At 41.1% G+C, this 12,653-nt stretch overlaps 1 protein-coding gene across 1 annotated transcript in view; it reads left to right on the forward strand.

Moving 5' to 3' along the window:
* Nucleotides 1-7,586: 7,586 nt before the first annotated feature.
* Nucleotides 7,587-12,653, forward strand: part of LOC138947404 (kynurenine 3-monooxygenase-like) — a 33,675-nt gene continuing 28,608 nt past the window's right edge. Inside the window, exons 1-2 of the mRNA XM_070318864.1 lie at nt 7,587-7,760; nt 11,950-12,019. Coding sequence (XP_070174965.1) covers nt 7,710-7,760; nt 11,950-12,019 — 121 coding nt within the window. The 5' untranslated portion in view covers nt 7,587-7,709. The remainder of the gene's footprint in view (nt 7,761-11,949; nt 12,020-12,653) is intronic.

Genomic DNA, 12,653 nt, shown 5'->3' on the forward strand with positions numbered 1-12,653 from the left:
GCGCGATTTGTATGTAAAAAAGCTTCTATTTGAGTTCTGCTACGATGTGCAGTTGTATGTATTGAATGCTGAATAAATCCTCGAACTCAATTTGACGAGTTGTTTTCTGCTGCTGCGAAGACGGGCGACGTAGAATAAAAGAACACAACTATTAGCGTGGGGAGCCTGTCCAGAATTATGCTTAGACCCAAAAAAAATGGTTACAGAAAGTTTTTTTGTTGCAACGCATTTAGATAGCCTGTCTCAACATTCCCAACGAGTTATACCGTTGGCAGCCTCTGCATAACTTTTTTATGACGGTTTGATTACGTCACATATAAAAACCCTTGTTTCTGCCAATAACGCCGCAAAATTCCACTCTACGCCGCTTCATTAGCCTACCATCATCTATAAGGAACACTTTATTAAGCCGGTGGACGGACAAGGGTCAAGTGTATGTGCAGACTAAGAAACGGTATCCATGTCCCACCCCCGTGTCACCACAGTAAGACGTAAAAGACCTTGGTCATTCTGCTATTAGTGCAGTTAGCTGATTACACCTTACCACGCGCACACCTGGTTAGCACCACTCTTGTTGCTGCAAGCTTTCATTTGGAGGAAGCTACCCGAATTTCCCAGCCCTGGGATAATAAAATAATGAAAATGAAATGAACAATAACGCATTGCAATGCGTTGTTCACGTACGGACGATAAAAGAAATACGCATTCTTTAATATATATGACTATACCTATTCCTATCCCTTTGTCTTCTTCAGCAGAATACTTCCTAGGACGGCTTTCATTCAAAGTCATCTACAGGTGAAGAAAAGAGTGCATAACACAATAGGCCTACCGTTTGAGGAAAACATGATGGTTACGATGTTTCACTCTCGATTTCAAAAGACGGTAGAGGCGAGTTGCAGCAGCCAACACCGCGACATTCCCCACATCCAGATGTGCACTCTAGTCCGTGTTTCCTGCAACTACACCGCTTTGTGTCACAACCACTTTTGCATGTGCAGCGAATCACCTTTAACACATCGGCTGGTGCTGCCGGCAGATCTGTTGTCACTGGAACAAGGATGCCATGCTCAAGTTTCCAGCCGTAGTCCGTGGGATCCATGGCCACTTTGAGTCCCATCCATTCTTGTACTTGCAAGTACACTCGCATGCTGTGGAATCGGGCAGCTGCTGAGGTGGGTGGCAGAGTGTGAATTTGCACAAACGTTGTTCCAACAGCTACCTTTGAACAGAAGAGTCGGTAGCGAAGTTCATCGAGACCCTCTCTGGAACTACCGTTGTAGAGCAGCACTAACGCCTTTTCACCTGCTGATAGGATATCCTCTAAGGTCGCATTGTCTTGGAGGAACACTTCAGCAAGTGTTTGCAACTGTAGGTTGTTTCTGAGTTCCTTCATCGAGGCTGCTTCCAACTCTAGAACACCGTGAAGCTGCACAGCAGTGTCCTTATTGATGCTCAGTGCGTCAACTTGGTTCACATTGAGTTCAGACTCGTAAGGGGTCGAAAGTGTTTCTGTCTGCTCATCTTGCGTGTTTTTATCTCTATTCTTTTCTGTGTCACTTTCGGGCAGTGGCAGTGGCACACGGAATATGTCAGACAGCAACAGCATAATTAGTGCTGCGTCAACAAGTATGTGTCCTCGAACGGCACGCAGCACAGCTTTCCCTTGAAGCATGTTGCTCGCTGCGTTTGGTGCGTACACAGTAGACAGCACTTCATGAAGACCCGTTTCTTCCATCAGATGGCCAATACACGCCAGGAAACTCATTTCCAGATGGAAGGGTCCAAGGCGAAGGACAATGGCCAGGCTTTAAGGTCGCTGCCATCTGGCTCACTGGAGATGATGCCAAGAGCTTTCCACTATAAGGGTTGGTCAAATGTCAACACAGGTGTCGTGTTGCTGCGCTTTGCCTGAGCACTGATGAAATGCAGGGTAGAAAATATGCACGAGGTGTCACTGGGATTCATGTCGATCATCGGCATAAATATTATGGATGACTGTCCTGGATATCTGCCCTTGTGGATGGCTTGCATGAAACCAGACCAAGATGGTCTGTCGGGTTGCAACAGCCAGCAAGCTTTCCACAGCAGATCCACCTTTGATGTTACATCTTCTACAAACACGTTTTCAAGATGTTCAAATTTCAGCTTCAGCAGGCCATCACACGCTTGTCTGTTGTAGTACTGAATGTCAACTTTCGCTCTTTTCACTATTTCTTCTGGCTTGACGTCAGTTCTTCTTCTGATCCTGTCTGTTTTCCCGATGGTCGGAGTGACAGTGGCGATCATTCCCATTCCATGAAATGTGTTGCACCCGTCAAGTGTTGCTGTGTTGTGGTCGAGGTTGTCTGCGATATATTGGGTAAAATGGCCATCAACTTGAAACGCAACGTTGTTTTCTGAAACGGCAGCATTCATTTCATAGGTCAGAACCTCCTTGTACGATGAACAGAATCCCAGAGAATACAATGTGTCAATGAGAAACTTTGAATCAAAACAGTGATGCATTTGCACAGCTAGTCCGATCTGCAGGGGACACAGCAACAATCGTGGGCGAGATGCCTGCATAATTGCCTGTCCAATCGATGAGACTTTCACGCTGGTTTCCTTTCCACTGAAGATGTTTTCAAGAAGAATCTGTAAGGACTTTGGAACAAACTCTAATTTGGCGCCACGCGATGAAATGTCATCATCACTGGGGTACATTGCACGGGATGTCGGCACTGCTCTTATGTCATTCTTTAGCAGTTCTGCAGCGGTTTTGAGAATCAGCTCTTTCTGTGCATCCTCATCTTTGACCTTTTTTGCATAAAAGTTATGAAGACTTGAAGAGGCTGTCTTCCTGAATGTTACGACATTTGACTTGCCGTTGACTTCCGTGACGATGAGCTGCTCACCAAAATAATTTTGAAGTTCTTGTTTCATCGTCGGGTGGCTATAAGCATCATCTGTAAACTCCTTCATTTTGATAATCAGGTCGTTCACTGTTATCGGTTCGTTTTCATTTTGAACCAGGTAGGTAGCAACTTTCTCCAACGCTTCAGCTTTCCTCTCATTTTTCGGTCGACCAAGTTTCACCTGTTTGTTGACTTGATGCGACTGAGTAAACTGTAGTGGTCTTTTCCTGCTCCGAAAGCAAAGACTACAGTTTTGATGGTAGACTGCATCAGCAGCTGGCAAATCTGATACAAACTCCAGTCTGCTTCGTACAATGTCTGCCCATTCATCACAGCGCTGCGAACAAACTTGAAAAATTGTGCGTTCAAAGTCAAGTGTCCTAACTGGATACACTTTGGGACGAGAGCGCGAGTCAAGGTTTGCTTCCTTGCCGCAAAAAAGGCAACATTTAGCAAAGTCAAAACATTATTACTGTGAGCACAAATTCTGTGCTAGACTGATTTGATAAAGCGTTCTATTTTTCTGCTTTCTTCTTCAAAACGCTCTGAATGTTACGTGCATTCGTGTAATTGCGACGACAAACCTCGTGCACTGCTTCACCTTCTGATAGACAAACGGCATCACCACGTTCCAGACTAGCCTTGTTTATGGTATAGATCTCTTCCTCTGTCTGTTGGCACAACAGTCTTCTCTCCAAGGTTGAGCGGATCACCACACAAAACACACAGCGCCATGGTTTGTAATTGGAACAAAAGCTGCAAAATAAATTAAACTGAGTATGAGTCATTCTGTGTTATATCACTTTAGACATTTAATCTGGCAGGGAATCACACACACACACACACACACACACACACACACACACACACACACACACTCACACTCACACTGCATACACGCACGCACCGTCACACACACAAACGCACACAAACGCACACGCACACAGACTCGCACGCCCAGTTCTCAACAAGGCAACGTTAGAATATACATGTAGCTAAATTACCTCATTGTTTGATCATGAGAAGTACAATAATGTCTTTTTTCCGGTGAATCTATTTTATACACAACACTGTCTCAGCAGCTTTAGATCTGTTTCGCGAGCCATACTTGTGACCTAAAAAAACATTAGCGCCGGCGTGAAGGTGAAGGTCGGCTTAAACAATTCGGTCCTATTTACAGTAAAATACAGATATTTAGCTACTGCTGATTATCATCCTCTTGCGCATTCCAAGAAAAGTAGTCAACTAGATCATTTTTATAAAGAAAAAGACAAAAAAAGGAATTAAAAACATATATTCGAGCGAACACTGCAGCGTATTACAGACTGTCAAAGCATCGTCTGCTGCAGTATCAAATCGATCGCTTCCAATCGCTTCCGATCGTTTATTTGTCCTATAACAAAGTAAAACCTCGGAAATATTCATTGATATTGCAAGTGTTTAGTGGCAACTTTTTAATTCAAACTATAAATCGCACAAAAAAGACGAAATACTTTACTTACCAAAGATTTGTTGACGTGCAGAGTTCTGCTTCAAATGCTCGCGCAAAACGAAGTTGTAGTTGTCTCCCATGGTAAACAAATCACCCAAGCTATGGCTGGCCAGTGAGGGCACATTAAATTCTACCGTTTTTCAACTTGAAAATTCTCCATTATGCAGAGGCGTACATAGGTATAACATGATGCAATTGTTAGATCTACATTCACTTTACCATTTCCATTCGATATCATTTCTGTAACCATTTTTTTTACCCCTTTTGCCCCGTTCCCCAGGTTATATACGACGTTTGAGAACTTGTGGCAATCTCAAGTGTCGTGTAACACACACACTCACAGAAAATGTGTTTGTCAATTAAGACAAGCAATATGACAGTACTTTTTCTCGTATATGTCATGCTATGCAATGTCACATCCATGAATTAAAACAAAAATGTTCGAATAAAAACGAAAATATATCAGTTGTTTAGAGATTACTCTGAACACTAGTCGAGACGTGAAAAAGAGATATTACTGATAACCAGAGTGAGATTCTTAGGCGTTCGATTTCCTCATGCTCACAACGGCTGCACAGGCATCGATATAACTTTTAAAATGTCTTTTGCCTGTGCCTAGCTATTGTTTTTGACTGCTCGCACACACAACAAACAAACAAACACACACACACAAACACACACACACACACACACACACACACACACACACACACACACACACGCATACAATTTGTTTGTCAACTGCGCGCACACACATACGCACGATCGGGTAAGAGCCTACGGTCAAACGACCCTTTCCAATACGGTCAAACGATACAACGCTTCGGCTAACCATCACGGTTAACTGGACGGCGGCTACATCAATACAAAATACGGCGAACCGAAAGCCAACCATGCAGACCAAGTGCCAATCGGGAATATCCGGAATGACGGGAGCGCAGGGGATTGTCCAGTAAAGGTGAGAATCAGTCTTGCAGGTTCAAACACCGTTTGGACAGAATCAGCTAATTTCGTTTGCACACAAAAAAAACCACATCCAAAGTCTATGCACTTGATGCTGACGATCTCTCTGTCTCTCTGTCTGTATAGATTATGGCTGGCTGTCTGTCTGTCTGTAGGCCTATCTGTCAGTCTGTCTCCGTCTTTCTCTCTTCCCCCCTCTCTCATTCTCTCTGTCTCTTTAATATTTCACAATTAATAAGCAATCTTTCTCTTTCTCTTTCTCTCAGTTTCTCTGTCTCCCCCTCTCTCTCTCTCTCTCTCTCTCTCTCTCTCTCTCTCTCTCTCTCTCTCTCTCTCTCTCTCTCTCTCTCTCTCTCTATCCTTCTCTTACTGTCTCAGCCTCTCTCTGACTCTGTCTCTCTCTCTCTCTCTCTCTCTCTCTCTCTCTCTCTCTCTCTCTCTCTCTCTCTCCGTCTCTCTCTCTCTCTCTGTCCTGTCTCCCTCTGTCTCTCTCTCCCCCGGCCTTCTCTTACTGTCTCAGCCTCTCTGTCTCTCTATCTCTCTCTCTCTCTCTCTCTCTCTCTCTGTCTGGTTGTGTGTTTGTCTTTTGCTCTCTCTCTCTCTCTCTCTCTCTCTCTCTCTTTCTCTCTCTCTGTCTTGTGAAGGTGAGTGCGCGCACGCGTGTCTGTCTGCCTGACTGTCTGTCTGCCTGCCTGTCTGTCTGTCTGTCCGTCTGTCCGTCTGTCTGTCTGTGTGAGTGTGTGTGTGTGTGTGTGTGTGTGTGTGCATATGCGAGCGTGCTTCCGGCCGCGCCGCGTGTGTTTGCATTTGTGTGTCTCTGTCTGTCTGTCTGTATGTATGTCTGTCTGTGTCTGAGTTTCGCTGCGAGCGAAGGATCAGTTTTGATTTCTGAAAATGTCAGTGGAAAATCTAACAGTGATAGACAGAACTGTGATTGTATCTGCGCAGAGCAGCAGAGACAGGCTGTTAACCCGTGATTTGTAAAAATGTAAAACATTTAACAAATCACGGGGCGCGCCCCGCGATTTGTAAAATGTTTTACAAATCACGTAAATGTGCCCGATATTTTCTTGTCATCTCGAAAACCCAGTGATCCTGGTAAAAGGGTGTACCAGGATCCAGGGGTTTATATTTTCTAGAAAAATGTGTAGGTGCTTGGCTAAAGGCGGGGGGGAGGGGCAGAGCAAATTGATCTACTTGAACAAGTAATGGTTTTGAGTGCCTTTTGTAGCACGCTTACAATGCACGTTAAACTGGTCTACTTGAACAAGCAATGCTTTAGAGAGTCTTTTTTTTCGGTAGGAGCGGTCACCATGAATAGACTAGAAAGTTTTTCCTTTGCATTCTGTATTTCAGAAAATCAGAAGAAAAAACTCTTTTAGTGTCTACTCTCGAACAAGAGACCGAAACGAGGAAGTCGTCTTTGCCGTCTGTCGTGCGTCGAGTAATTTTGACTATCGCTAGTTCTGATGTTTAGGCCAAACAAAAAAAAAGGTCTGTTTACGGTAACATAGGCCCAAAAAATAGGGTCGGTAGGTCGGGATTTTTTTTTTTCTTTCCTCCAAAAAACCATATTTTTACGTTATTTTGCAAAAAAAACAAGGTTTGTTTTTTCCTTTTTTTTTTCTCCCCCAAATGCCAAAAAAAGTCTAGGGTCGCGCGAAAAAAATAGGGTCGGTCGGGTTACCGTAAACAGACCTATTTTTTTTTTGGCCTTATTTGTTTTTTTATCTTTATACTATTTTTTTTATATACAATAGAAGCCTTCATATCGTATGCTCATTTGATGCAGGTCTGAAAAACGAGCGCGTGTATATGTGTGCGTGTGCGTGTGCGTGTGTGTGTGTGTGTATGTGTGTGTGTGTGTGTGTGCGTGCGTGCGTGCGTGCATGCGTGCGTGTATGTATGTATGTGTTTGTGTATGTGTGTGTTTGTTTGTTTTTTTGTGCGGGGGAGTGGGGGGGGCGGGGCAGTGGGGAGACAGAGCCAAGTCAAATGATAATGCCACTGCATGCTTTGGCAGAGTGTCGTCGCATATTAATCATGAATAGACGAGTACGTGCAAAATCTCTTGCGTCTCTATCCTTCCTCGAAAAAATAAATCGAAGATCGGGATTTCTGAACGTTTCTGTGTTGTGCACCTTACTGGTCGAGTAACACACGTTGTCCCTTAGTAGACGGGGTGACCCACAAACATCGCACGATGTGGACTTCTATGTAAAGCTCCAGGGCTGACCATTTCCTTATTAGCTATAAATGTCGCACTCTCCGTATCCCCTCATCATTTCTGCAAGTCTGAAGGATATGCAACAACCGTGACTAATAACTACAGCTGCACACAGAGATTATCATATACAATGGCCAAGACAAGGGAGGCAAAGCGTGTCATCATTTGCGGCGGAGGCCTGGTAAGATAATGGAGAACTGGATTTAATTTTTGACGACTTGCTAGTGCCAAAGCCAGATCATTAAAATCTTCACGCGAAAATAAAAGATGTTATGGGATAATGACAAATATCACTGAAAGTAACCATGATCTTCCCGAGGTAATTTTCAATTATTAGTTTTGGCTCCAGCAATCCGTCGCATAAAAATGTAAATATCCAGTGATCATGTTTAATTATGTCGTGTTAATCGGGACAAAATCGCTTTTGGCGCCACCGTGCCTCATACTATTCACGCGCACACCACTAAATACTGCTTTGTTAACATTTAAGTTTTCGCGTAAAAATTGTAGTTACATGGTTTTGGTGCTCGAAAGCCACCTACACTCATTGCCTCAAATGTCAAACTGAATAATTCGAGAAAAAGAAACAAATTAATTACCCCAACCCCTAGAGTTGACCTGTACAAGTCAAGTCTTTCTTATTCTGACGCCCTATTGTGAAACTCCATTCCTGATATAATTAAAATGCAAGTCAGTGAAACTTCATTCGAGAAACTGTCCATGCTGTTTCTCTTGGAAACAAGTAAATAATTCTGTGATAATATTTCATCATTGCTTGATATTCATAATGCATTTTGAAATGTCTTTTTAATTGTTTGACATGTTAATTATGTAAATTGTATTGTCATTAACTTAACTTCTATTTCTTCTTGTTATTAATCGAGTTACCCTCAATGGGCGAGGGCTGGATGAAAAAAAGCATGTATGCATGGCTTATTCTGTTACCCTCGATAAATAAAGTTCAATTCAATTTAATTCATAAGCCGCTCTCAATTACACAAAACACATGATACTGACAATTTTCACCTGTAAATTATAATCTTAAAAAACAAAACTAAGAATGGTAAGTTACTGGTACAATTCCTTGTTGTTGTTGTTGTTGTTGTTGTTGTTGTTGTTGTTGTTGTTGTTGTTGTTGTTGTTGTTGTTGTTGCTTATTTTTTGTTTTGTTTTTGTTTTTTTAATGTTTTTAATTCTGAATTTAGGAACATTAGCAGTCTATCTGCTTTTGTATTTCTGTAAATATTGTTTTCGCGCTTGAATTCCTGTTCGGATCTTCCAGCGTACCAATTACTCTGTCTTCTTTTGGTCAGGCAACAGGTAGCTGTTATAACTGCTGTTATCATGAGCACACACATAATCACAACAACAACAGTTAATCAACGGCAAACAAAAAAGTCTTGTGTCGTTCTTTGGACATCAAGACCTCAAGTGGGTTTTTTCTTTTTTTCTTTCTTTCTTCCTTTTTTGTCTTTCTTTCTTTTTTTTCTTTCTTTTTTTTTTCTTTCTTTCTTTTTATATTTAGTCAAGTTTTGACTAAATATTTTAACATCGAGGGGGAATCGAAACGAGGGTCGTGGTGTATGTGCGTGTGTGCGTGTGTGTGTGTGTCTGTGTGTGTGTGTGTGTAGAGCGATTCAGACTAAACTACTGGACCGATCTTTATGAAATTTGACATGAGAGTTCCTGGGTATGAAATCCCCGAACGTTTTTTTCATTTTTTTGATAAATGTCTTTGATGACGTCATATCCGGCTTTTCGTGAAAGTTGAGGCGGCACTGTCACGCCCTCATTTTTCAACCAAATTGGTTGAAATTTTGGTCAAGTACTCTTCGACGAAGCCCGGGGTTCGGTATTGCATTTCAGCTTGGTGGCTTAAAAATTAATTAATGACTTTGGTCATTAAAAATCTGAAAATTGTAAAAAAAATTAAAAATTTATAAAACGATCCAAATTTACGTTTATCTTATTCTCCATCATTTGCTGATTCCAAAAACATATCAATATGTTATATTTGGATTAAAAACAAGCTCTGAAAATTAAATATATAAAAATTATTATCAAATTTTTTTTTTCGAAATCAATTTAAAAACACTTTCATCGTATTCCTTGTCGGTTCCTGATTCCAAAAATATATAGATATGATATGTTTGGATTAAAAACACGCTCAGAAAGTTAAAACGAAGAGAGGTACAGAAAAGCGTGCTATCCTTCTTAGCGCAACGAATACCCCGCTCTTCTTGTCAATTCCACGGGCACTGCCTTTGCCACGGGCGGTGGAGTGACGATGCTACGAGTATACGGTCTTGCTGCGTTCAGTTTCATTCTGTGAGTTCGACAGCTACTTGACTAAATATTGTATTTTCGCCTTACGCGACTTGTTTTACATTTAATCAAGTTTTGACTAAATGTTTTAACATAGAGGGGGAATCGACGAGGGTCGTGGTGTATGTGTGTGTGTGTGTGTGTGTGTGTGTGTGTGTGTGTGTGTGTGTGTGTGTGGTGTGTCTGTGCGTGTGTGTGTGTTGAGCGATTCAGACTAAACTACTAGACCGATCTTTATGAAATTTGACATGAGAGTTCCTGGGTATGATATCCCCAGACATTTTTTCATTTTTTGGATAAATGTCTTTGATGACGTCATATCCGGCTTTTCGTGAAAGTTGAGGCGGCACTGTCACGCTCTCATTTTTTAACCAAATTGGTTGAAATTTTGGTCAAGTAATCTTCGACGAAGCCCGGGGTTCGGTATTGCATTTCAGCGTGGTGGCTTAAAAATTAATTAATGACTTTGGTCATTAAAAATCTGAAAATTGTAAAAAAAAAAAAATTTATAAAACGATCCAAATTTACGTTTATCTTATTCTCCATCATTTTCTGATTCCATAAACATATAAATATGTTATATTTGGATTAAAAACAAGCTCTGAAAATTAAAAATATAAAAATTATTATCAAAATAACATTTTCGATATCAATTTAAAAACACTTTCATCTTATTCCTTGTCGGTTCCTGATTCCAAAAACATATAGATATGATATGTTTGGATTAAAAACACGCTCAGAAAGTTAAAACGAAGAGAGGTACAGAAAAGCGTGCTATCCTTCTCAGCGCAACTACTACCCCGCTCTTCTTGTCGATTTCACTGCCTTTGCCATGAGCGGTGGACTGACGATGCTACGAGTATACGGTCTTGCTGCGTTGCATTGCGTTCAGTTTCATTCTGTGAGTTCGACAGCTACTTGACTAAATGTTGTATTTTCGCCTTACGCGACTTGTTTGTCTTTCTTTCTTTCTTTTTTTCTTTCTTTCTTTTTTATATTTAGTCAAGTTTTGACTAAATATTTTAACATCGAGGGGGAATCGAAACGAGGGTCGTGGTGTATGTGTGTGTGTGTGTGCGTGTGTGCGTGTGTGTGTGTGTGTAGAGCGATTCAGACTAAACTACTGGACCGATCTTTATGAAATTTGACATGAGAGTTCCTGGGTATGAAATCCCCGAACGTTTTTTTCATTTTTTGGATAAATGTCTTTGATGACGTCATATCCGGCTTTTCGTGAAAGTTGAGGCGGCACTGTCACGCCCTCATTTTTCAACCAAATTGGTTGAAATTTTGGTCAAGTAATCTTCGACGAAGCCCGGGGTTCGGTATTGCATTTCAGCTTGGTGGCTTAAAAATTAATTAATGACTTTGGTCATTAAAAATCTGAAAGTTGTAAAAAAAAATAAAAATTTATAAAACGATCCAAATTTACGTTTATCTTATTCTCCATCATTTGCTGATTCAAAAAACATATAAATATGTTATATTCGGATTAAAAACAAGCTCTGAAAATTAAATATATAAAAATTATTATCAAAATTTTTTTTTCGAAATCGTTTTAAAAACACTTTCATCTTATTCCTTGTCGGTTCCTGATTCCAAAAACATATAGATATGATATGTTTGGATTAAAAACACGCTCAGAAAGTTAAAACGAAGAGAGGTACAGAAAAGCGTGCTATGCAGCATAGCGTAACCACTACCCCGCTCTTCTTGTCAATTTCACTGCCTATGCCGTGAGCGATGGACCACGAGTATACGGTCTTGCTGCGTTGCATTGCGTTCAGTTTCATTCTGTGAGTTCGACAGCTACTTGACTAAATATTGTATTTTCGCCTTACGCGACTTGTTTCTTTCTTTCTTTCTTTCTTTCTTTCTTTCTTTCTTTCCTTTATCCTTTCTTCCTCTTTTTTTGGGGCGTCTATAGCAATAACTATTATCGTTGCTTTTATTATAAACTTTTTTTGGCGGGTGGGGCGGGGAGAAGAAACAGCAACTATTTCAGCTTCAGTGTTTGTAATCTGTTTGTAACTTGAATGTTTCAGGTGGGATCGCTCAACGCCTGTTTCATGGCAAAGCGGGAGTTTCAAGTTGATCTCTACGAAAGAGCCGCCGGTATGTTTTCTATTTGTTAAAAACGACAGTAAATATTAGACCTAAGGTCCTATAGTGCTGCTGATGCTGGTACAGAAACAGACCCGAGGTGAGACTCTCACACACATACACAGACACTCGCTCACACGGTTTCAAGGTTTCAAGGTTTTAAAGGCCAACATCCACAAGAATTTTTCTCCTGGAGCGACCTAAACTTGAACCCGAGGCAGTTCGCCAAAAAGAACCGCCGATCACGAGAAAAGCGTGCGTATCGCATGCGAGACGATTTGCAAGCCAGCCAGTGCAGCAGCGGGTGGGGATTTGGTCTCGGCAAAGAAACAAACAATGCAGTGTTTGATCTCGGTGAGACTGAAAGAGAGACAGAGAGCACGAGAGAGAGCGACAGGGACACAGTGATTCAAACGCACACCTCTGGTAAAGTTGTCGTAGCACGTCCGCCTATGGCCAAAGTGATCCGGGTTCGATTCCTGGCATGTGTGGTCTATGTTTTTGTGTGGTTTTTTTTTTAAATTCTTGTTTACTATTGTTTATTATGAACGTTTTAATGTTTTATTTTACTCTAATAATTTTTTTAATTGTGTAAAATAAATTAAAAAAAATTTAATTTTTTTTTAAATCCACGTGCACAAGACAA

This window comes from Littorina saxatilis, linkage group LG1 (genome assembly GCF_037325665.1).
Source record: "Littorina saxatilis isolate snail1 linkage group LG1, US_GU_Lsax_2.0, whole genome shotgun sequence".
Classification (NCBI taxonomy): Eukaryota; Metazoa; Mollusca; class Gastropoda; order Littorinimorpha; family Littorinidae; genus Littorina; species Littorina saxatilis.